At 46.6% G+C, this 27,016-nt stretch overlaps 1 protein-coding gene across 3 annotated transcripts in view; it reads right to left on the minus strand.

Annotated features, from left to right (window-relative positions):
• The window catches only part of PPP1R1C (protein phosphatase 1 regulatory inhibitor subunit 1C), an 87,376-nt gene that overhangs the window by 32,615 nt on the left and 27,745 nt on the right, over nt 1-27,016 (minus strand). For all 3 annotated transcript variants that reach the window (XM_066575756.1, XM_066575753.1, XM_066575755.1), the window contains exon 3: nt 6,806-6,843. In XM_066575756.1, coding sequence (XP_066431853.1) covers nt 6,806-6,843 — 38 coding nt within the window. The remainder of the gene's footprint in view (nt 1-6,805; nt 6,844-27,016) is intronic.

Genomic DNA, 27,016 nt, shown 5'->3' on the forward strand with positions numbered 1-27,016 from the left:
GCTGAAGCCCCGGCTCCGAGTATGGAGCGTTTTCTCCGCTCCCCAGGAGCTCCGCTACTGAGCGGTAAAAACAAGATGGCGCCGCGCCGGCCGGCGCGGGAAGCCGCCGATGAAGAAGAAGTGCAGCCTTGGACACAGGAGGAAGAGGAGCCCCGGGCCGGACCATCGCAGCCAGCGGAGGTGGAAGCCCGATCGGAGGGGGCAGCGGGAGACAGCAGTGAGGAGGAGGTATGGCCCCGGGCAGAAGTCAGAGGGGGGAGGGGGAGCCGGCGCTTCCAGCACACAGGAGAGGAATGAAGCAGGGAGAAACCCCTCAGGCATGCTGACAGCCAGCTCCCCCCAGAAAATGAGCCCTGCAGGGCAGCCTACAACCCCACAAGTACCCCCTAGAGAATCACAGCAGGGAAGCCCAAAAGACCAAGGGTCCCAAATAAAACAAAGAGAAAGGGGTACGGAAGAAAGAGGGAGAGATAAGGGGGAGCCAGGAAGCCGCCATGAATCAGGTCCTGGCGCTGCCCCCCTCCCGCAAAGATCCACACAAGGAACGAAGGGAGCAGTGCCCCACATTAAAACCGTGGATACAGAGGGGAAGAAAGCACACAGTAACAAATCACCTGAAAGCCCCCCTGCACAGCCCAACAAAAGAGCTACAACCACACAAGCCCCAGGCAACCCCGAAGCCCAGCACGTTAGCCACAAAAGACCCCAGGCCCCAGAAACAAATGATGAGGAATGGGACTGGAGAGCCCACCTGAAGGCAATCCCCACGAAGGGGGAGATGAATGAACTTCTACAGAAACTGGATGCAGCCCACAAGCAAGACATAGCAGTCCTACAGAAAGACATCAGAGAAGTGGGGCAGAGAGTGGCGGAAGTTGAAGAGGTACAAGAAGAGTTCCAAACCACTATAGTAGAACACGCGCATATTCTGGAAGCACAAGCGCACCAAATAGAAGAATTGACCAATCACATCGACGACTTGGAGAATCGCCATAGGCGCAACAACCTTAGGGTTAGAGGCCTGTCTGAAGAGATAAACAACGACCAACTGGAGGACTGGATCACTGAGTTTTTCAATCACTTGCTGCAGAGACCTGCCGATTCCGCCTTAGAACTGGACAGAGTCCACCGAGCCCTGGGCCCGAAACCAGCGGACCCCGCCAGACCCAGGGACGTTCTATGCAGAGTGCATTTTTATAGAGAAAAGGAGCAAATCCTACAGCGTACACGCATGCTGGACACTCTGCAGTTCAAGGGTTACTCGGTTAGTGTGTACCCGGACTTATCTAAGCGCACACTACAGCTACGCAGGGCCCTGAAGCCCCTCCTAAATGCGCTGAGAGAAAGAGACATTCCATATAGATGGGGGTTCCCCCTGCAACTTCACGCGAGAAAAGGAGGGAGATCGGCTGTATTTAGACACCTGGGAGACCTACCCAAATTTCTTGGGACCTTGGAGTTACCTCAGATTGCAATACCAGACTGGCCCAAAATTGGCGAGATGCCGGTCCCCCCACCCAGAATGGAGTGGGAGAAAGCGGGGAAACCGCGAAGAGAACCGGGGAATAAACCCCTAAGAAATCAAGACAAAGGCTGAAAGAGGAGCCACAGATGTCTTGAGGACTTACATTCAGGAAGACTGGTGTAACGAACTGATCAGACCAGCCTAATTAGGCCTCTTCTAGTGTCCAGACCAACGGATAACGAAGATCGGTTGTTATCCACCTTCCTGCATACCTGTTCTTCTCTTTCATTTCCCCCTCTGTGGGATACGGCGATAGACCCGGCGGCGGGCGAGATCAGTGCCATTAGATACTCAATTTACTCTTTATAACTGTCATATTTCTACTTTTCTTCTCTTTTTTTTTCACCAAGCGAGGGCGGGGGCAGGCCTCCATTGGTGGTCTCCTCTTCCCCACCTAGAGTAGGCAGCTCTTAAGCTGCGCTTGAAGCTAGTTAATAGCGACTAATAGTGTTTAGTGTTGAATAGTGAGGCCTTGCGAGAGGCCTGTAGATGTTCTATGTTTTTCCCCCCTCTCCCCCCCAGCCCCATGCTCTATCCTTCCCCCACTATCCCCAACCCCGTCCACCCTAAACCTCGCCTGAAGAACGTGACAAGCGACCTAACCAGTGTGGTCCATGGCTGACCTGACGATTGCCTCGTATAACGCCAAGGGGTTGAATATCCCTTCCAAGAGGGGTCAGATTTTATACCATATGCAAAAAAAAGGTAGGAAGGTGCTTCTCCTCCAGGAGACCCACTTTAAAACAGATGAGATTCCTTCCTGCTCCACAAAAGCATTTCCTACCTGGTTTCATAGCCCGAACCGGAAGGCGGGAGGAGTATCTATTGCATTTCATAACACGTTACAGATGCAACCCCTTGGCGTTCTACAGGACCCAGAAGGTAGATACCTATTTGTTAAAACAGAAATTTTTGGAAAGGTGATAACTTTTGCAAATTTATACTTCCCGAACCAGGGACAGGTATCCTTTAGCGTGGCCACCCTGAGGGAGCTGGCGAAGTTCGCGGACGGCTCCACTATTGCTTTGGGAGGCGACTTCAACCTGGCCGTGGATCCAGAACAAGACACATCGTCAGGTAGGTCCTCTGTCTCACGAGCAGCAACAAGAACCCTAATGAGAGAACTAGGAAACCTGCACCTAGTGGACATATGGCGCATGCTACACCCGGGCGTCAGGGACTATACTTTCCATTCAATCCCCCATAATAGCTACGGCAGGCTTGACTATGTATGGGTCTCACACGCCCTCCTAGACTACAGGCCCGTATGCGATTTCGGACCATTTATTTGGTCCGATCACGCTCCGGTATACGCCGACTTCAACGGATTTCAAAAAGACCTACGAGTTAGAACATGGAAACTCAATGACAATATACTAAAAGACCCCCAATGTGTCCAAGAGATTAAAACAGCCATAGGCAATTTTGTACAAGACCACCAAAACGATAGCACGCGGGCCCCAGTCAAATGGGAAGCATTGAAATGTGTTCTGAGAGGAACCTTGATCTCCCAAGGGGCAAGACTAAAAAAAGAGCGAACAAGGGAGTTGGGAGCCCTGCTAACGGCCCTACAGGAGAAAGAGACAGCCAACAAAAAAACCCCAAATGATGTAGTCCGGGCAGAATTATCGACGCTGCGCCAGAAGATCCTGTCAATATTAGACCAGAGGACGCTGGCTCTGAGAGACAGGTTCCGTAGGGAAGCGTACGAGGCAGGGGATAAATGTGGAAGAAAGTTAGCTCGAGCGTTACACCCCAGAACACCGGTGACTTTCGTACCCAAAATACAGAGAGCAGGGAAGACACCAGCGATTTCCACAAGGGACATCCTGGAAGAATTCCGCCTATACTATGAAAGACTCTATAACATAGAACAACCCCCACGGGCAGGAGATAGAGAAGGGGAGGAGGAAAGGACATATTTAGAAAAATACGGCCCGGGTCCACTAAAGATAGAGGATGCAGCAGCCTTGGAGGAGGACTTCACATGTGAAGAGGTAGAGGAGATGGTCAAAAATCTAAAGCTAGGCAAAGCGCCAGGCCCGGATGGGTTTTCGGCCAGATTCTACAGAATCTTTGGAAAAGAATTGTCCCCCATGCTAACGCAGATGTTTAACGGGGTTTCTCAGGGGAGCCCCATTCCACCTCAGGCCCTCCAGGCGCATATAGTAGTAATCCCGAAGCCGGGGAAGGACACCTCTTCCTGCGCCAACTATAGACCCATATCCCTGATAAACTTAGATGTCAAAATGTTAGCCAAACTCATAGCAAATAGACTCAGCAAGCACATCCCTGACTTGATACATAGAGAGCAGGTGGGATTTGTCCCTGGGAGGGAAGCCAGGGACAATACTATTAAAACGATTTCACTAATATCCAGGGCGAGAGCAGCAAATAAACCACTGTGCTTGCTGACAATAGACGCAGAAAAGGCGTTCGACAGGGTCAGGTGGAGGTTCTTGGAGGGGACCCTCCGTCAGATAGGCCTTGGCCAGAGAATGAGGGAATGGATTATGGCTTTATACAAGGGACCATCAGCCAGAGTTCGGGTGAACGGGACCCTTTCAGATTCCATCTCGATTAATAATGGAACTCGACAGGGGTGTCCCCTGTCACCCCTGTTGTACATCCTGTCCATGGAATCCCTGGCCAACGCCATCAGAGAAAACGGGTCGGTCAGAGGACAGACGGAGGGCCCCTCCGAACATAAGTTAGCGCTTTTTGCGGACGACCTCCTCCTGTTCCTGTCGAACCCAAGAGTAGGGCTGCCAGTGGTAATGAAGGAATTTGAGAGATATGGGAGAGCAAGTAATTTTAAAGTTAACTTACAGAAATCGGAGATCCTAAATGTAATATTGGCCCAGACGGAGGTGGAGGCCCTCTCGGACTCTTTCCCCTTTAAGTGGAAGTTTTCGGCCATTAAATATCTGGGGGTACTGATCCCAGCTGACCCTGCACAGATTTATGAACTAAACTTCCTTCCATACCTGGAGGGCCTGAGGGCGGAATTGAGCAAATGGAGCCCGCTCTACATATCGTGGACAGTGCGGATAAATGCAGTCAAGATGGACTCCCTCCCAAGGTTCCTGTACCTGTGCCAGACCCTCCCGGTAGCCCTGAACCGACAATACCTTTTGAGTATCCGGTCATTAATCATTAAATTCGTATGGATGAACCGTAAATCTAGACTTAGCCACAGGCTACTAACAAGGTCTAAAGAAGAGGGGGGGCTGGGGCTCCCGGATTTTTCACTCTATTACAAGGCCTGTATGGCAAACTTCATCCTCTCGCTGTTACAAGCGAAAGCAACTAAATTATGGGTGGAAATGGAGCATGCAGCCGATTCTAGGATAGCACAGGGGGCTCCCTGGATACCTAGACAGTACCTTGAGGAGGTGGAGAGCCTCTCACCTCACCTTTTAGAGATCCTCAAGAAATGGGGGATATGGGCCACAAGAGCGAGATTGATAACAATACCAGGCCCACTTACCCCACTGGTGGCCAATCCACAGTTCCCACCAGCGAGGGACAAGAATACAATCCTGTCCATCCCAGACTCTCCAGTTCCTAGAGTCGTTAACGTAGTAAATCAGGACGGGATGAAACCCCTGAGAGAGTTTTATGGTAACTCCAGCCCCCCCCCCAGGAGCATGGTTGAGCTACCTCCAAGTAAGGGGCTTTGTGGGGTCCCTGACGCCCGGGGAGTGCATTAAAAGACAGCTGACGCCATTTGAGGAGATGTGCATGTCGCCGGAGCCTACGGAGCACGGCATTTCGGTAATATACAAGTTGTTGCTGAACGTTGAGACGGGGGACTCCCTCCCAAACTACACGGGTCAGTGGGAGAATGAGTTAGGGGTCAACTGCACTGCATTAGAATGGCAGAGGGCCTTCCTCATGTGCCACAAAAGCACCAGATACGGTAGACTACAGGAGCAGAATTTTAAGATCCTATCCCGCTGGTATCGGACACCGTCAAGACTGCACCAAATTGATAATAGAATACCGCCGATATGCTGGAGGTGCCAGAACGGGCCCGGGACAATGACTCACATTTGGTGGGATTGCCCCCCAGTCAGGACCCTTTGGAGTAACGTGGAATTACTATACAGCGACATGTCCAGGTCTGGGGTGTCCATAACAGCGGAGATGGCCCTGCTCTTGATACTGCCTGGTTCTATGGCTAGAGTGAAAGCTGACCTGTTGCGGCTGGTTATTCTAGCAGTGAGGATGTCGATACCTGAATTGTGGAAATCAGGATCTCCGCCCACACGAATAATGTGGGCGGAGAAACTCAATATGTTAATGAGGTATGAGGAAGAAGGAGCCGAAAGCGAAAAGGAACGAACCGGGATGCATAACCTATGGAGCCCGTGGATAGCGATGAGAGCCTCAGACACGTTCAAAACCTGGCTGGAATCAGGTCAACTTGAAGAGTGAGAACACCAATACAAACAGGCGAGGAGGTGCACTATCCCCTAAAACCCACCTCTCCCTACCCCCTCTCCCCTAACCTTACCCGTTCTCTATACCCCCCCCTGTTAGTTAGTTATAGTTGGTATAACATTTATGAGTCAAGTATTAATTAATATTGATATATGATATATGATGCAGATGAAGACGACCTGATTATTCTAATTATTTTCATTGTACAAGAGGACGTGAAGCAACGACAAAGGTTAAGATGGACCAATGTTTATTGTAATGCATCATATTGGTTTAATATGTAAAATCAATAAACTTAATTGAATCTAAAAAAGTTTCAGATGATTTTATCAGATCAATGTGTTACAAAAGATGCAAAAGACCATATTTAGAGATGAGCGAGTATACTCGCTAAGGCACATTACTCAAGCAAGTAGTGCCTTAGCCGAGTATCTCCCCGCTCGTCTCTAAAGATTCGGGGGCCAGCGTGGGTGACAGGTGAGTTGCGGCGGTGAGCGGGCGATCTCCCCTCCGTTCCTCCCCGCTCTCCCCCGCCGGCCCCCAAATCTTTTGAGACGAGCGGGGAGATACTCGGCTAAGGCACTACTCGCTCGAGTAATGTGCCTTAGCGAGTATACTCGCTCATCTCTAATCATATTGCATGTAGTAAAGTCACAGTAATCATCCCTACTCCTCAAAGGAGTTAATGATTACAAAGGCTCATTATAGGAGATATTGCTCACAAATCATTACATTCATGGCCAGCTTGAGTTCCTAGTTGAAAATGAACAGACAGAAGAAATTTCACAAAAATTTTTGAAGACATCTTGAATACAAATACAACTAACATCTCACCTCTTCGTGTGTACCGGTCGTCCTGTTGTCATTGATTTCTAGGTAATAAAAATATTATATGTAAAAAGAAAATTATATATTTAATGTATGTTCATTCTTTTTGCAAATATAATTCACAATATTTGAGAACGGTGACAGATTTTGCATATTGACAGAACATTGGTAAATCAGCCTTATTTATACATGGTGCTCTCTATCTTCATTTATCAGGAATACAGCCAATAATAGCAGTTATGTTTAGCATAGTGCCAAGCATCGGCTTTAAGGGCAATTTCCACTTCTGCCAGAGGTTGGGCTGGAGATGAAGGACAGGTCAGGACTATAAGAGGGATGGTGAGCTCAGTTTGCACTGGTGCTTGGATAGTTACTGGTGTCATTGTGCCATACAGACTGGCATTAGAGTTATCAGACCCTTGTATCCAAGTTCAGGTCAGGAAAGATTCGGTTTCAGGCAGTGACATTCCGCGAGGAATTGGGCTCCTGGCCCTTCAACCCACCAAAGGTTCCAATTATAACTCTGGAAAGAACTCTGCTTACTCATCATGCTCCTAAAACAGTTTTAATAAATGTGCAACACAGAAGTACTGTTCAAATGCTGAGGTACAAGGTCATAGTCGGGCTGTAACTCAGGTGGATAAAAAAAACCCCTGTAAAGTGATTCGAGGAAAGTTCAATATTCAATTACCAGAAATGTTAACTATCTCTTTGGAGGCCTGAATCTTAGGAATCAGAGTTCATTTATACCCAGTTAATGGGGTAATCACAGACAATTAGAGATAAGCGAGCGTACTCACTAAGGCAAACTACTCGAGCGAGTAGTGCCTTATGCGAGTACCTGCCCACTCATCTCAAAAGATTCGGGTGCTGGCGGGGGAGAGCGGTGAGTTGCAGGAGTGAGCAGGGGGGAGAGAGTGAGAGAGAGATCTCCCCCCCCCACCGTTCCTCGACACTCTCCCCCGCTGGCACCCGAATCTTTTGAGACGAGTGGGCAGGTACTCGCATAAGGCAATACTCGCTTGAGTAGTTTGCCTTAGCGAGTACGCTCGCTGAACTGTACAGACGATGCAATACAGTAGAGCGATATATGGGTGGGGCTGGCTCCAGGCTAAATGCAGTCTAAGGCTTTCTCATGCGCTAGTACTGTCCTTAGGATGTTTCATCCATTGAGGTCAACTCCACAACACTCTGGTTCTCTCTGGCATAGCCCACACACACTATAACTACTGGTAGACCACCCTCCTCCTGGCTTCCGGTTAGAGGTCCTGCACACGCCAAGAGTCCGGCACATGCCTGTACATACAGCCCCTGTGCTGGTAAAGAAACACAAGCCCCAAGAAAGTTAACAACACAGTCATAACACTTCCTAAATACAGAGCTTAGCGCTCCTCCTCTACATCTGCCACCTCTTTACTTAACAACTCACTGAACAAGTGTTATTTTTGGGATAATAGGGAGTAAGCAGTCGGTTATTAAAGGTGTATTCTGGTGACATTAAATCAGCCCTTATCCACAGGATAGGGAATAACTAGCTGATCAATGGGTGTCTGATCACTGATTGACAGAATGGGGGTTCCGTGTTGAACAAAAGACTGCCAAAATGAATAGGGGTTAGCGCTCATGCTTGGTCACCGATCCATTCTTTTCAATGAACGTGCCAGAGATTGCAAAGCTCTTGAACCTGGCCATTTTTGGCACTCTATTGAAATGAATGGTGTGGTGACCAAACCTGCGCGCTGTTGTTCCATTCATTTTGCCAGCCTCTCAGACTTGGTGGTGGTCCCAGTGGTCAGAGTACCACTGATCAGTTAGTTATCCCCTAACTTGCGGATAGGGAATAACTTAGTATCACCAGAATGCCCCTTTAAGTAGTCAAAACTTCTCATCCTAATAACAGGTAAAAAATAATCCATTAATTTGTGAAATGATATCTGACCATAACCTACCCTCATTTGCATGGGAAAAATGTTGCAACTGTACAATTTGTGGGAATTAAAATTTTTAAGTGGAAGGAGGAAGGCTTCTTAGATATGACAAATATGGCTCTCCAGTTGGGCAACATGGCCAGTGCCCCAGACTTTCTTTACCTTTTGTAATGACATGCATCCATATGTGCCATAAACATTAATTAGGAGATTACGAGAACAAGTTCCTTTTTAAACCCGCTGCCCTCCACTAGGCCGCAGCTATCATCTGAGCTGCTCATAACAATGGAACAAAGCTGTGATTAGCTACTTAAGAGTCAAAGTAGAAAATACCTCACTTCACTTCCTAACATATATCATATTCTGGACAAATTTGGAGAAATTTCAGACCTCAGAGTCAATGACGCTAAATCATTAGCTTTAAAGCTAAACTTACCTCCACCCATGCTTAACCCCTTAATGACACGGCCCTTTTTTTCCATTTTCGTTTTTTCCTCCCCCCTTTAAAAAAATCATGACTCCTTTATTTATCCATCAACGTTGCTGTATGAAGGCTTGTTTTTTGCGGGACGAGTCGTAGTTTTTAATGGTGCTATTTAAAGTACCATATAATGTACTGAAAAACTTTTTAAAAATTCTAAGTGGAGTAAAATGAAAAAAAAAATGACATTCCGCCATCTTTCAGTGCGTCTTGTTTCTACGGCGCACAAACTGCAACAAAAACGATATGATAACTTTATTCTATGGGTCAGTACAATTACTACCATACCAAACGTTTTCAATTACAGATATAGTACAAGGGGGGTGATTTAAACTTTTATAACTTTTTTTTTTTACAATTAAAAAACTTTATTGATCTTTTTTTAACTTTACTTTTAAGTTCCCCAGGGGGGCTATAATATGCGAAGCTTTAATCACTCCTGCAGTATGACATAATTCCATAGTATTACATCATACTGCATTCTGACAGGCAGCCTATCAAGCCACCCCACGGGGATGGCTTGATAGGCTGTCTCACAAGGCAGCCCTGGGGCCTTTCAGAAGGCCCCCAGCTGCCATGACACCTGCACAGCTTTCCCGATCTCACCGCGCGGGGGGGGGGGGGGGGGGCGTACGGGGCTCCCGAACATTGTTCGGGGGCTTTACCGCTGTCAGAATTGACAGCGGCATTTAATGGGTTAATAGCCGCGATTGCCCACGGGAGTCAGCTGTAGTAAACAGCTGACCCCCGCGCTGTGTGCAGAGATGTATACTTGGGTGTACATCTCACAAAATCATTTGAGACGATATAGCAAGCTAACTATCCCCCTACTGATTAAAGACCTGGAACAAGACTTGACCATACGGGCACCCTATAATCTTTCTTGGCTAGGCAGAATCCACTCCATCAAAATGTCCTGGCTCCCCCAAATTTTATATTTCTTTTGCTTATTCCAATCTCCGCAGTGGATTTAAAGTGTCTACAATCCAAGCTTTTGACCTTTATCTGGTAGAACAAATCCAGACGCATTCAACAATTCACCCTAGATAGTAAGATAGTAGATTAGGCTGAATGAAAACAGTATCCATTTAGTTCAGCCTGTTTCAACCTCCTTGTTGATCCAGAGGAAGGAAAAAAAAAACAAAAGGCAGAAGCCAATTAGCCCATTCGGGGGAAAAATTCCTTCCCGACTCCATAATGGCAATCAGAATAATCCCTGGATTAACCTTTGATAGTTCCTACCTAAATGTAAGACCTGGAACAAGAACCTTGCTGGTCACCTAATGTCTAGATCCTGTAATATCCTTGCACTCTAGAACGATGTCTAGTCCCCTCTTAAACTCCTCAATTGATTTTGCCATCACCACATCCTCAGGCAAAGAGTTCCAGAGTCCCACTGCTCTTACAGTAAAGAACCTCCTTCTGTGTTGGTGATGAAACCTGCTTTCTTCTAGACGTAGCAGATGCCCTCTCGTTACCGTCGCAGTCGTGGGTATAAACAGATCATGGAAGAGATCCTTGTATTGTCCCGATTCATTTATTTGATTGGCCCTCAGCCGTCTTTTTTCCAGGGTGAATAATCCTAATTTGGATAGTCTCTCAGGGTATTCCAGTCCTCTCATTCCATTTTTTAATTTAGTTGCCCTTCTTTGAACCCCCTCAAGCACTGCAACATCTTTCCTGAGCACCAGTGACCAGAACTGTGCACAGTATTCCATGTGAGGCCTGACAAGTGCCTTATATAGTGGGAGGATAATGTTCTCGACCCTCTCCCCTATACCTCTTTTAATGCATCCCAAGACTTTATTTGCTTTTGCAGCAGCTGACTGTCATTGGTTGCTCCAGTTAAATCTACAATCCACTAAAACTGCCAGGTCTTTTTCCATATCACTTTTCCCTAGTAGTACCCCATTGAGTTTATATTGGTGACATCCGTTTCTCCTGCCCATGTGCATAACCTTACATTTATCAATATTGAACTTCATTTGCCATTTTTCTGCCCAAGCCCCCAGCCTATCTAGGTCCCTTTGTAGCCGTAAATTGTCCTCCGTTGTATTAATTATCTTACATAATTTTGTATCGTCTGCAAATATTGATATTTTACTGTGCAGTCCCTCTATCAGGTCGTTGATAAATATATTGAACAGAATGGGGCCTAATATTGAGCCCTGTTGCACCCCACCAGCAACGGTGGCCCAATCAGAGTACAAACCATTTATTATCACCCTCTGTTTTCTATCTCTGAGCCAGCTCTTTACCCAGATACACACGTTTTGCCCAGTCAGAGCTGTCTCATTTTATATATCAGCCTATTATGCAGCATGGTGTCAAATCCTTTAGGAAAATCCAGATATACGAGATCAATAGACTCTCTCAGATCCAGCCTAGAACGTACTTCATCGTAGAAGCTGATCAGATTGGTCTGACATGATCGACCCCTCATCAACCCATGCTGATGAGGAGTCATATTGTTCTTCTTGAGGTATTCTAGGATGGCGTCTCTCAGATACCTCTAAAATTATTTTTACAGTTATTGAAGTGAGACTTACCGGCTTGTAGTTACCAGCCTCTCTTTTGGACCCCTTTTTGTATATTGGAACCACATTGGCAATGCGCAAATCCAGTGGTACAACCTCGGTCTCTATCGTGTCCATAAATATAAGAAACAGTGGTCTAGCTATCACATCACTTAGTTTCTTTATAACCCCTGGGTGTATTCCATCTGGACCCGGTGATTTTTCAATTTTAATCCTCTTTAACCAGCTCTGCATTTCTTCCTGTGTTAGGTATGCAATATTTAGCAGGAGGTTCGTTTTATTCCCCTACAGCTTGTATGACATTTCCTTTTTATTTGTGAATACACTTGAAAAGAAACTATTTAATAGATTTGCCTTCCCCCGATCGTCTTCTATGATTTCTCCTGCATTATTTGTTAAAGGGTCAGTGCTCGCAGTGAAAATCCTTTTGCTGTTAATATAATTGAAGAGTAGATTGGGGTTATTTTTGCTCTCTTTGGAAATCAATCTTTCTGCCTCCTCTTTAGCAATTTTGATCTTTCCTTTACATATATTGTTTTTTTTTCCCTGTATAATTTTAACGCTTCTTTGCTGCCTTCTGGTTATAGTAGTTTAAACGCTTTCTTTTTTTTTGTTTATTGCCCCCCTTACAGTCTTGTTGAGCCACATTGTTTTCTTTCTACTTGTGGTTCTTTTTTTTTTTTTTTTTTTTTATATGCACCTCATAGTGCAGGAGGCCTTGGAGTCCAAACATCCTAAAATACTACCACGCAGCCCAATTAACCTCTATAGTCTCCCGATATGAAAAGCCATAATTCGTATCGATTCAGGCCCAGGCAGTTACCTCCCAATCACTGAAAGGCATTTTTTGGCACAGAATGGCATACAAATGAGCAATTATGAGCCCTACCTTATCTTCTTCCCCGGCATAATGGGATAGACTGTCCAAAAGATGTAACCTGATTTCCAGACACCTAAATCCAGTCTATTTGATAATCTGGCATTCCCCCTGGTATGAACAAAACTAACTTTGGATGGTGGATAGCCAGAGACCTCACGAGAATAGCTGATTTTGTCGATAGACTAGGCTTTAGACAATTTGAATATTTCCATGCTGTCCACTCTATTCCAAACTCAGAGATGTTTTACTTTTAGAAAGTCAAGCACTAACTATTATCTCTCTCCGAAGACAGGCGCACTTTGGCTGATTTGTCTGTTTTTGAAAGTCTTTGTAACACTAATACTAGGGGCCCTGGAATCATTGTCAAACTATATTCAAACTTTACTACGCCCACGGATAAACTCCCCTACATGAGGAAATGGGAAAGGGAGTTGGGCAAAGAAATATCGATTATAGATTGGCATAAAATCGACGTATTGACCACAAAACTCTCCTTTAATGTATCAATCACTGAGGTTGGCCATAAACTCCTAATGTGATGGTACATGATTCCTAAGAGAATTTCCAACATGTTCCCAGGGGCATCAGGCCTATGTTTTTGAAGATGTGAAGGTGAGGAGACCCTATTATATATATGGTGGAACTGCCCAAAGCTTCGCCAATTTAGGATTCAGGTGTACATCTTAATATTTACCATCCCAAATATAACACTACACAAATTGCCATGGGAGTCTCTATTGGGCAGATGGAATCCCAACCCTCCTAGACACATACACAAATAGATATCCTATTGTTTTCTTTCTGCACGTATAGCAATCATTCGCTCCTGGAGAAAAACATCAGTTAGTATCGACTTTGTGAAAATTAGACTATCTTGGATCATGGTCAATGAGAAGTTGGCAGCCATCCTTATGGGTTGTGAAACTTGCTATCAATATTCTCTTACTATGCACGCCTGTGGAATTCCGCAGCTTGATCCTGGACCCACCCAATGGACCCTAGCTCACCACCAAGCACATCCTCCACTCCTGCAACAAATTTATGAAGGATCATAACCATCGTATTGGACAATAGAAGGGTCCATTCAAATCTTCTAAACCTGACATTATATGATAAGTAATAAGCACTGCCCTACTCTTTCCCTCCCCCAGCGCATCCCTCATGTGTCTCTCCCCTCCTGCCATCCCCCCATTTTTCTTTTGTATTCTGCCTTCCCCTTTCATTTCTATTTGAGGGGACAATGTTATGAAAGAAACAGAATCTAAAACGTTATTCAAGAAATCTGTTACATAACTTTATTGGCAATCTTGATAATTTTGTAACGTTCTGACTTAAGACATGACTGTAATATTGAAATCGTTTGAATGATCTAACATTTTCAAAATCCCTAAAAACTTTTGTTAACCAAAATAGAAAAACAATCAGTTACGTCCCACAATAACAATATAAAAACTTATTGGCAACGCCACAAGCCACAGTTTGTAGAGTATAAAAAGCGAACAGCTCTGAGTCTTTCCATATTAACCCCTTAATGACGCGCCCCCCCTTTTTTTTCCATTTTCGTTTCTTCCTTCCCCCTTTAAAAAAAAATCATAACTCCTTTATTTATCCATCGACGTCGCTGTATGAGGGCTTGTTTTTTGCGGGACGAGTTGTAGTTTTTAATAGTGCTATTTAAAGTACCATATAATGTACTAAAAAACTTTTAAAACATTCTAAGTGGAGTAAATATGAAAAAAAAAAAAACATTCCGCCATTTTTCAGTGTGTCTTGTTTCTATGGTGCACAAACTGCAACAAAAACTACATGATGACTTCATTCTATGGGTCCGTACGATCGCTACGATACTGTCAGAGTTGGCGGCTATCGGGGGCGCCGTACCCGCACCGCTGGCACTGTGGCTCCTGCGGCTGGTGTGCGGCGCAGGAGAACCCTGACGCTGGTTACCACTCCTGGCCGCGCGCTTACTATACGCCGCAGAGGTGCTAGGGACGCGGCGGCTGCTGCCCAGCGCCACATTCCTGTTGCTATGGCAGCCGGCTGCATTTCCTCTGGCTTAGTCTGTCCTGCTAGTGCTAGGGGCGGTTCTCCCAGCACTCTCTGATTATCCTGCTGCTGTCAGGTGCTCTGCCCCAATCAGCTTCTGGGGCGGGAGCTCTGACAGCATTTAAACCCCTCAGTTGCTTCCTGACACTGCCAGTGTTTGTATAGGCTTCCGTTCACTCACTAGCGTTCCTTTGCATTCCTGATTGATAGTGTATTTGACCTCTGCTTTTTCCTTGACCTGACCTCGTCTCCCCCTGCCTGTACTGCGCTTTTCGGACTGACTTTTAGTGCTTGACCTTTGGCTTGCTCCTGGACTGCTTTGCTGTTTTCCCTTTGTGCTGCACTCTGGTTGTTTTGTCTGTCTGTTCGTTCTCTGTTTCCAGGGATTGTGGTGTTCCGCGTCATTTTCCCTAGCCAGTGTAGGGACCGTCACCCAGTTCCCGCCCTGGGGCTCAGCCCAGGGGTACAAGTAGGCAGGGACATGGGTTGTGGGCTACATTGCAGGGACCCTTGACTTGTGCTTTCCTGACAGATACCAAACTTGTATAGTTTTTATTTTTTACTATACTACTCTTTTTTTTTCAAAGATATTTTATTTTTATTTAATTATTTTCTGCAGTCACTTTGTGTGTACAATAAATTTTTTATTTTTCCGTCGACATAGTTCAGCGATGGCTCATTTTTTGGGAGATGTCCTGTATTTTCAGTTAGTACTAATTCAGAATACATATGACATTTTGATCGCTTTTTATTGCGTTTTTTCTAGGAGACAGGGTGACTGAAAAAGTGCATTTCTGGCATTTTTTTTTTCAGAGAACGTTCACCGTGTGGGGTAAATAATGTGCTACTTTGATAGATATGACATTTATGGACGCGGCGATACCAAATATGTATTTTTATTTTATGATTTCAATTTTTTTACTTTCAGATATGGCAAAAGGGGGTAATTTAAACTTTTATTACTTTTTGTTTTTTTAACAATTAAAAATACTTTATTGTTCTTTTTTTTACTTTACTTTTAAGTCCCCCTGGGGGACTACAATATGCGATGCTTTGATTGCTCCTGCAGTATGACGTAATGCTATAGCATTACGTCATACTGCATTCTAACAGCCAGCCTATCAAGCCACCCCACGGGGATGGCTTGATAGGCAGTCTCCCAAGGTAGCCCTGGGGCCTTTCAGAAGGCCCCTGGCTGCCATGACACCTGCACGGCTCCCCCGATCTCACCGCGGAGGGGCCGTACGGGACCCCCGAACATTGTTCGTGGATTTAAATGCCGCTATCAGAATTGACAGCGGCATTTAAAGGGTTAATAGCCGCGATTGGACGAACGGCTGATTGCAGCTATTGCCCGTGGGTGTCAGCTGTAGTAAACAGCTGACGGCCGCACTGTATGTAGAGAGGTTCCCGACCTCTCCTCATACATACCTCGATGCTCCAGGACGTAAATGGACCTGGATGCAGAAACAGTATGGAGAAGTGTCCAGTCTCTTCAAAGTCTGCAAATGAAATAAAGAATTGTTGTGATTCATCAGGGATCCAAGTATGAATCAACCGCCTCTTTTTGATACACAAGCAAAATTGACAACTCCCACCAGCCAATTCTTTTATTAAATGGGGTTTCCAGGGATTTTTTTTCCATTGATGACCAATCCTTAGGATAGACCATCAGTGTCAGATCATCGGAGGTCTAAAACTTGGCATTTCCACTGATGTGTTGTTTCCTTCGAGTCACTGCATGCTGGAACTAGTACAGCTTCTTACAATATGTAGCAACCTGGAATGTTATTGCAGGTTCATTTCCCATTCACTTCCTGCAACTTTTTTGCGTGCGTTAGTGCCGCATTTTTACACACACAAAAAATGCAAGAGGGGACAATTGATTTTATTGATTTGACTTCAATAGGCTATTTTGTTTCAGAATAAGGACAAAAATAGGACATGCAACTAAAAGTCATGTGAAAATATGCACATGTGAATGAGTCCTTAGCAATTAATTGGGTGGGTTTTGTTACATTTAGGCTGCCAACAGACGGCCGGGTCAGATCCCTCTGCGAGAATTCTGAGGACCAGTGCTGGTCTCACCTTCTCCCGCGGCTCCGGCTCTGTGATGTGCCGGCTGCTGGTCAGTCGGCGCATGCGCAGAGCGGAGCCGGTGGCCCGGGAGTGATATTTAGAACATGGCATGATTTGTTTTCCCTGTGTGATTTCACACGGACAAATTGCGGCCGTCTGCCTAGGATTCCGTTTTTTGATGCAATCCTATGGCAGCTTCCATGGGCGGAAATTCTGCGGGAAATTCCTACGCAGAATTTCCGCCCGTGTGCAGGGGGCCTTATTCTGCGGTTCAGTTTGATTGCAGCAATATAAACTTTAAAATTTTTTTTCCACTACTTTTTCTTTTTTAAACTCGTTTTATTGAAAACATTGTATTTTGTACATCAACTGAATAAAGAAAACTTTTGGTTACATCATTAGCTCATTACATTCCTAACAAGTGTTTTAGTACATTCTATTGACATATTCCTTTGTTACATTTTCCTCTGGTAATATAATTTCTTTGTGGTGTCGGCGGAGGGTGTGTTCCTTTGTTAACCCATCTAATTGTTTCTAGGCGTCACTGTTCTCAGCAAGTTATGGAACTGGTTCTGTGTGTACACCGTACTTGGTGACCCACACCATCTTTCCCACACTTTATCGAATTTTTCAGGGCATTTTCTATTTTTATATACCATTTTTTCATATGGCAGAACGGCGTTAACAATGCTCTGCCACTTTGTGAGTGTCGGGGGGCGCCTGTCCATCCAGCGTAAGGCTATTGCCTTCCGGGCGTAAAATAGAACCTTTGTAAGAAATATCCTGTCATGATATTGCCATTGTTCTTCGTCTAAGATCCCCAACAGGCACACCGCAGGGTCGTGTGGTACTGGTATTCCCAATATTTGTGTTAGAAACTCTATAATCTCTTTCCAGTATGTCTGGATATCTACGCAGTTCCATATCAAATGGTTGAAGTTTGCATTGGGCATTCCACATCGGTGGCAGCGGTTGGTGGTTATCCGATTCATTTTATGAAGTCTGCTCGGTGTTAGATAACACTGATGTAAGATATATAGTTGTGTTAGTTTGTTATTTGCCGCCGGTGATACTGTGGTGTATATGGACATGGCCATTTCCCAATCCTCACTAGTGAGGGTGGGAATAAGTTCTCTCCATCTCTGCATTACTGTCATTGGTATGTCAGGAATTTTAGCATGTAGTAGATGGGTATACAGCACTGAAATCAGGCCTTTGGGTCCTTGTGTTCGCAGTACACCTATTAATGGATACTGTGAAAATATTTGTCTAGGTCCTGGAAACTGTGCGATCAATGCGTGTCGGAGTTGCAAGTATCTAAAAAATCCCGCCCTCGGGATCTGGTACAGCTCTTGCATTTGTTCAAAGGAAACCAGTGTTTGGTCCCTATAAACATGCTCTAGTGTGGTAACTCCTGAGTTTATCCAGAATTGTTTACCTGGCAAATTCATCAAGTGTGGTAATGCCCTGTTGTCCCACAGGGGAGTCTCCAAGGGGGTGTTCTCTTGTCTTGTTAGTGATTTGCATATCTGCCACACGTTCACTGCCAGTCTGTGGACTGGCAGCATTTGTTTGGTTATCAATTTTGGTTTTTCCAGGAGGATCCACAACGAAGTCTCCTCGAGGAAGTACATGAGATGGTGCTCGGAGTTAGGGAGAGGCGCACCCGACAGCCAATGACGGAGATACCTGACCTGTCCCGCCAGATAATATAGTTTAAAATCTGGTAACGCCATACCTGCAATTTCTTTAGGGCGTTGTAGGGTATCTAGTCGTAGTTTGGCTCTAGAGTTTCCCCATATGAATGACGTTATTAATGAGTTAGTTTTTTTAAAGAATTTCTGTGGTATAGTTGTTTCTGTATGTTCTAGGCAATATAAGTATTTAGGGAGTATTATCATTTTTATGAGGTTTATTCTGCCTGCTACAGATAGTGGTAGGGTGCTCCAGCCTTTCAACTTTTGCTGCAGAGTTGTCAGCAGGGGAGCAATATTTAACTCGAGGCTCTGGGTGTGTTCTCTGGTGATATGTATACCAAGGTACTTAAATCCGGGAGTGGTTTGTAAGTTACAAAATACATCCCCCGTCTGCCATCCCTCTGATCTTAGGGGCATGAAAGCGGATTTTTGCCAGTTAATGCATAGGCCTGAAAAAATTCCAAACCTGTCTATTAGAGATATGGCCAGTGGTAGGGTGTTTCTAGGATCTGACATATACAATATTATATCGTCCGCATACAAGCCTATTCTATCCTCTCTGGGTCCGATTTGAACGCCTTTGTATGAGTTGTGTTGTCGAATTCTCAGGGCTAGGGGTTCGATTGCAATTGCAAATAGAAGGGGGGAAAGTGGGCATCCCTGTCGTGTCCCCCTGTGTAGTGGGAAGGAAGTGGAGACCAGGCCGTTTACCGTTACCCTTGCGGTCGGGGCTTTGTACAGGATGGTGACCCATTTTATAAACGTTTCTCCAAACCTGAATTTACGCAGCACCTCTATCAGGTACTGCCACTCGACGGAGTCGAACGCTTTAGCCGCGTCTAGTGAGGCCAGGGCCCAGTCTGCTCTCCACCTCCACCCCACCTGTGTGATTACCTGTGTTCTTCTGATATTGTCCGATGTCGATTTACCCGGGATAAAGCCGGATTGGTCCGGGTGTATAATTTTCCCTATTATTTGGTTTAGTCGGGTCGCTAGTATTTTAGTAAGGATTTTATAGTCCGTGTTTAATAGAGAAATCGGCCTATACGAGCCGCACTCCTCTGGGTTTTTGTCTGGTTTAAGTATGAGGACTATGTTGGCCTCTAGCATCGATTCTGGGAGGTGATGCTTATCAAGGATGTATTTGTATAGGGTAAACAAGTGTGGGATTATTTCTTTTTTGTAATGTTGGTATATTTCCACTGGTAGCCCATCCATTCCCGGAGTTTTGTTTTTAGCCATCTCATTTATTGCTTCTTCAATCTCTTCCACTGTAATGGGAGAGTCAAGTAGGGATCTATAGTCGTCTTGTATTTCTGGAAATATTATGTCATTTAAGTAGGTCTCTAGTTCTGCCGCTGTGTAATTTACCCTTGATTGGTATAAGTCTTTGTAGAATTGCTGAAATCTATCTAGGATTTCTTTCGGGTCTGTAAGCACTACCTCCTCGGTTGATTTAACTCGCAGTATGGTTGGGGGGGCGGTTTCCTGTCTCGCCATATAAGCAAGTAGTTTACTGGATTGGTTTCCTTGTTCAAAAAAGGACTGTCGGGTAAAGAATAGATTCCTTTGGGCTTTCTCTTTCAGGTATAATAAGTAGTCTCTGCCTGTCTGAAGCCATTTATCTCTTTTAGTGTCTATAGGGTCAGCTATATAATCTCTTTCTAGTTGTTGGCATTGCTCTGCTAAAAGTTCACCCTCACGTGCCGTGGCTCTTTTGACAAATGAAATTGAGGACCTTAAACAGCCTCTAAGGTATGATTTAAATGCTTCCCATACTAGATTTGTATCTCCATGCGTCTCATGTGCCTCATAGTATATTTGGATCTGGTCCGGTATGCGGTCATTAGGTCCAAATAATGAAAGCCAGAATGGGTGCACCCTTGGTCTCTTGATTGTGATTGGGCCTGGGTTTTTAAGGGTCATACGTATTGGCGAGTGGTCTGAGATACCTCGAGGTAGGAACTCTATTGAGTCTATTTTAGGGAATAGTGAAGGGGACCCGAATATATAGTCTATTCGGCTGAGAGCGTGGTTGTGGGCTGCATGGCAGGTATACTCTTTTTGCTGCGGGTGAAATGTTCGCCATAAGTCTAGCCAACCCGTTACCGAGATAATAGAGGCCAGGCGAGTCTTGTTCGCATCTCCCTCCCCCCGAGCACCACCCCCAAATCTATCCAAGGCGGGATCCATCACCATGTTCATATCTCCCATACAGACAACTGTTGCGTCTGGAGAGAATGATGCAAATTGAATGCCGTCTGCTAGAATGGTTGTTGTTGCCGGCGGCGGGTTATAGCAACATAGTAGGACATATGGGTCATTGTTGATTTTAGCTCTTACAAAAATATATCTGCCCTCTGTGTCTCTCCTAATCTGTTCCACCTCCCATCTAAGTGTTCTTCTTATTAGTAGAGACACCCCCCTGGAGTATGATGTGTGGTATACATGCGCGGACCATTGTACCCATGGCTTCAGCAAGACTTTTGTGGTTTCAGGTGTAAGGTGGGTCTCCTGTAAGCACAGGACGTGTGGTCGCCAGGAGCGCAGCAGCGTGTTCATCGCTGCCCGTTTCCTAGTAGACCCCATGCCCCTGACGTTCCAGGATACAAAGACTATCTCCGCCATTGGCTAAGAGATGTTAATCTGATCCGGATACTATTCCCCATGTTATTCTGCCCGCCAGGCGACGCCCCCCGACACTCAATTGCATTTTTATCATATATCATGTAACAGTACTTCAGCACATTTTCAATATCATCATAGAGCACTTGATGCATACAACTTAAAAACATTTTGATAAACTACTATCAACTGTAACTCTCAATCAACCTGTAATTAAACAGATTCGAAGATTATCTTCTCTATCACATACGTATTCGTGGCAACCTGTATTTAGGGGGTACCTACATAGTATAGCTTATTACAAGACTATACTTGTGGTATTGTTGTATTGTTAAATCAGTTGTGTGGACCGGCATTGGTTAGGCTGTCATTTTCTGGGTGGGTCCCCTTGAGGATAGGAAGCATATGGGGAGGGGGTTCTAAATCACCCCGCAAGACAGCGACGAGGGGGATCGGTGGGGGAGGAGGATGGGGGGGGGTTAAAACGGGTGAATCCCGCCGGGGCCGTAGGAAGGGAAGCTTCGTCATCTTCTCCTGGGAGTCGTAGATTACTTGTCTGCCACAGATAAAGAAAGTCTCGGTTCTGTGCCATTTGGCTAGAGTGTTCTTGTGGCGTGTTTAGAGGATAGTCACTAGTGTGCAGTTAGGAACTGTAAGGGAAATGTTCATCTTTGTGTATTGGTCTCTGCACCTAGAGAGGGGAAAATAAATGGTTATGTATACATTACGGCCCTTCTGGTCGTCGTCTGGTGTTCAGCCAATTTCCTGCTTCAGTTGGTGTGGAGAAGAAGCGGGTACGGTCCCCGTCAATCACCCGCAGTCGAGCCGGATACACCATCGAGTACGGGAGCTGCAGATCTCTTAGTTGCTTTTTGACTCCGAAGAATGTTGCTCGCTGCTTTTGGAGATCAGCCGAGAAATCCGGAAAAATGGACACTGTGGCGTTGTCATGTCGCAGGGGCCCTCCCTTTCTGGCAGCTTGTAGGATTATATCCCTGTCACGGGAGTTGAGCAGCTTTGCTAGTAGGGGTCTGGGTGGGGCTCCTGGTATTGGTGGCTTCATGGGCACTCGATGCGCACGTTCAATAACAAAGACTTGCGATAGTCCAGCATTGGGAAATAGTTCTCGAAGCCAGCGTTCTATAAATTCTTCAGGTCTTTGCCCCTCGGCCCGCTCTGGTAGCCCCACTATGCGCAAATTATTTCTTCGCGACCGATTTTCCAGATCGTCTGCTTTTTGTCTCCAGTATTCAGCTTTCTGCGTAAGATCTCGTATTGCATCTGTCATTGGGGCGACAGTATCATCTAGGGTAGATATTCTGTTCTCTGTGCTGGCAACACGTTCTCTTAGATTTTGGAGATCTTGTCTCAGCAGACTCACATCCATTTTAACTTCATCAATTTTACTGGTGAGCGTGGCTGTAGATGTTTGTATTGCGGTCAGAAGCTGTTCAGACAATTGTTGCAGTGTTTGCACCGTTCCCTCAGTTGGATCTGGGTTGGTATGCTTTGTTGCTGCAACTCCCGCCGCAGCGGGCGCAGCGGGTTCAGGGCTGGGCTCCTTCCGGGTTTCTCCTCTTGCGAAGACTTTAAGTTTGTCTACGGATGAGTTTTGTCTAGTGGGACCCATGTCGCGGTTGTTTGGTTTTCCGCTATAGAAATTGAATGTTCTATAGGGGTCTGCTGCTGCCCCTGTTTTGCCCCTTCCCCTGGTTCTCCGAATTGTATGGTGTTTAGTCCTCTTGTAAGTGGAGGGGGGGGGGGGGGGGTAAGGCCTCTCTCTATGTCCCCTTAAATGTGTCTTCTCACTGCTTTGCTTGCTAGCAGCGCTTGTTCGCTTGATGGTCACTTCGCTGCGGGTCTGGGGTCGTTGTGCACTGCGCTGCCTGTGCCTTCTATGTAATTCTGATGTCTCTGTCCTCTTCCCTTCCCCTGCAGCGGTACTATATTGGGCCCGGGGGTAGCTTTCGGCCTTGTTTTTAGGGCCTTTCTGTTTCGGTGCCACACACAAGATGGCCGCCGCAGCCGCGTTTTCGCGGTCTTTTCCCGCCAGCAGCTTTTCCTATGCCCACCTCTCAGTTGTACCTTCCGGAGCTCAACCTCCTCTTCCCCCTCTCCGCACAACTCCGTGCCGCGCCCGGGAGCAGTGCACTCCGGTGTTCAGGGCCCTGCACCTCCGCCTCTGCCTCTCACAAGATGGCCGCCGGAGCCGCGACCTCTCGGTCTTTCCTCCCGCCGGCGGTGCCCGCTATTCCGGTGCCACAGACGTCCCTCCGGGGGTTTGTCCACCTCCTCTCTCCCCCCTCTCGGAGCAAAGTCGGGCTCGGAGTCCCCGCCGCTCACCGGTGTCCTCCGCAGTACGGCCGCGGCGGCTATGGGTCTCCGCTCTCCCCGCTGACGGTACCTCAGCTGTGGCCGTCCGGGAGCGCCGTCAGGGTCTCTATCCTCTCCTCCCTCCGCCGGTGCTATTCTGGGTCAGGGGACCCTCAGGATGTCCTCAGGATTAGGGTTTTTTGCCGGTATGTGGAGGAGCGCTCCTCACATGCGGCCGGTCAGTTCAGCTGCTTGGCCACGCCCCCTTCCACTACTTTTTCACAATAAAAACACATACAAAAAAACAAAATCTAACTTTTCTTTGTTGCTGTATTCTGAGAACCATAATACGTTTTTTTCTAATGATGAAACTGTGAGGACTTGTTTTGCAGGACAACCTGACATTCTCATTGATATTATTTTGGGGCGCATAAACCTATTTGATGAGTGAATTAAAAAATTTTGGAATTTTTTTTGCAGCATTTAACGTGATGCACTATGACATTCTGTGAGTTTATATAGTAATTTTTGTCGCCATATTCTGAGATAATGCAGAAAGCAATAGAGACGAGGGCTTTGTTTTTCTGTGGGATGAGATGTAGTTTTTATAGGTGCCATTTTGGGGTACATAACACTTACGGGACAAATAACCTGATAATTTTATAGTGAGGGTTGTAACTAGAGATGAGCGAGCACCAAAATGCTCGGGTGCTCGTTACTCGTGACGAAATTTTCGCGATGCTCGAGGGTTCGTTTCGAATAAAGAACCCCATTGAAGTCAGTGGGCGACCCGAGCATTTTTGTATTTCGCCGATGCTCGCTAAGGTTTTCATTTGTGAAAATCTGGAAAATTCAAGAAAGTGATGGGAACGACAAAGAAACGGATAGGGCAGGCGAGGAACTACATGTTGGGCTGCATCTCAAGTTCCCAGGTCCCACTATTAAGCCACAATAGCGGCAAGAGTGGGCCCCCCCCCAAACAATTTTTACTTCTGAAAAGCCCTCATTAGCAATGCATACCTTAGCTAAGCACCACACTACCTCCAACAAAGCACAATCACTGCCTGCATGACACTCCGCTGCCACTTCTCCTGGGTTACATGCTGCCCAAACCCCCCCTCTGCACGACCCAGTGTCAACAGCGCACACCAAATTGTCCCTGCGCAGCCTTCAGCTGCCCTCATGCCACACCACCCTCATGTCTATTTATAAGTGCGTCTGCCATGAGGAGGAACCGCAGGCACACACTGCAGAGGGTTGGCATGGCTAGGCAGCGACCCTCTTTAAAAGGTGCGATGCAATAGCCCGCAATGCTGTACAGAAGCAATGAGAAATCCAATCCTGTGCCACCTCCATCTGGAGCTGCACACGTGGGCAGAGCAATGGGGAACCTATGTGCCACACACTATTCATTCTGTCAAGGTGTCTGCATGCCCCCGTCAGACCACGATTTTTTTTATAAATAGTCACAGGCAGGTACAACTCCGCAATGGGAATTCTGTGTGCACCCACAGCATGGGTGGCTCCCTGGAACCCACCGGATGTACATAAATGTATCCCATTGCAGTACCCTGGACAGCAGAGCTAACGTCAGATTAAATGCAGGTGGGCTTCGGCCCACACTGCATGCCCCAGTCAGACTGGGGTTCTTTATAAGTAGACACATGCAGTTACAACTCCCTGTGGACCCACAGCATGGGTGGCTCCCTGGAACCCACCGGCGGTACATAAATATATCCCATTGCATTGCCCATCACAGCTGAGGTAATGTCATGTTAAATGCAGGTGGGCTTCGGCCCACACTGCATGCCCCAGTCAGACTGGGGTTCTTTAGAAGTGGACACATGCAGTTACAACTCCGTGTGGACCGACAGAATGGGTGGGTGCCAGGAAGCCACTGGCGGTACATTAATATATCCCATTGCAGTGCCCAGCACAGCTGAGGTAATGTCATGTTAAATGCAGGTGGGCTTCGGCCCACACTGCATGCCCCAGTCAGACTGGGGTTCTTTAGAAGTGGACACATGCAGTTACAACTCCGTGTGGACCGACAGCATGGGTGGCTCCCTGGAACCCACCGGCGTTACATAAATATATCCCATTGCATTGCCCATCACAGCTGAGGTAATGTCATGTTTAATGCAGATGGGCTTCGGCCCACACTGCATGCCCCAGTCAGACTGGGGTTCGTTAGAAGTGGACACATGCAGTTACAACTCCGTGTGGACCGGCAGCATGGGCGGGTGCCAGGAACCCACCGGCGGTACATAAATATATCCCATTGCAGTGCCCAGCACAGCTGAGGTAATGTCATGTTTAATGCAGGTGGGCTTCGGCCCACACTGCATGCCCCAGTCAGACTGGGGTTCATTAGAAGTGGACACATGCAGTTACAACTCCCTGTGGACCGACAGCATGGGTGGGTGCCAGGAAGCCACCGGCGGTACATAAATATATCCCATTGCAGTGCCCAGCACAGCTGAGGTAATGTCATGTTAAATGCAGGTGGGTTTCGGCCCACACTGCATGCCCCAGTCAGACTGGGGTTCTTTAGAAGTGGACACATGTAGTTACAACTCCGTGTGGACCGACAGCATGGGTGGCTCCCTGGAACCCACCGGCGGTACATAAATATATCCCATTGCATTGCCCATCACAGCTGAGGTAATGTCATGTTTAATGCAGTTGGGCTTCGGCCCACACTGCATGCCCCAGTCAGACTGGGGTTCGTTAGAAGTGGACACATGCAGTTACAACTCCGTGTGGACCGACAGCATGGGTGGCTCCCTGGAACCCACCGGCGGTACATAAATATATCCCATTGCATTGCCCATCACAGCTGAGGTAATGTCATGTTAAATGCAGGTGGGCTTCGGCCCACACTGCATGCCCCAGTCAGACTGGGGTTCTTTAGAAGTGGACACATGCAGTTACAACTCCGTGTGGACCGCAGCATGGGTGGGTCCCAGGAAGCCACCGGCGGTACATAAATATATCCCATTGCATTGCCCATCACAGCTGAGGTAATGTCATGTTAAATGCAGGTGGGCTTCGGCCCACACTGCATGCCCCAGTCAGACTGGGGTTCTTTAGAAGTGGACACATGCAGTTACAACTCCGTGTGGACCGACAGCATGGGTGGCTCCCTGGAACCCACCGGCGGTACATAAATATATCCCATTGCATTGCCCATCACAGCTGAGGTAATGTCATGTTAAATGCAGGTGGGCTTCGGCCCACACTGCATGCCCCAGTCAGACTGGGGTTCTTTAGAAGTGGACACATGCAGTTACAACTCCGTGTGGACCGACAGCATGGGTGGGTGCCAGGAAGCCTCCGGCGGTACATAAACATATCCCATTGCAGTGCTCAGCACAGCTGATGTATCGTCAGCTTTAATGCAGGTGGGCAAAAAATTAATTGGATTACACTGTTTGCGAGGGCCCCAAAAAACTGGTGTACCAACAGTACTTATGTACCTCAGAAAAATTGCCCATTGCCCATTGCTCAACCAAGAGGGCAGGTGAAACCCATTAATCGCTTTGGTTAATGTGGCTTCATTTGTAACTAGGCCTGGAAGCAGCCCAGTTAAAATAAAAATTGGTTCAGGTGCAAGTTTCAACGCTTTAAT

This window comes from Eleutherodactylus coqui, chromosome 8 (assembly GCF_035609145.1).
Source record: "Eleutherodactylus coqui strain aEleCoq1 chromosome 8, aEleCoq1.hap1, whole genome shotgun sequence".
Classification (NCBI taxonomy): Eukaryota; Metazoa; Chordata; class Amphibia; order Anura; family Eleutherodactylidae; genus Eleutherodactylus; species Eleutherodactylus coqui.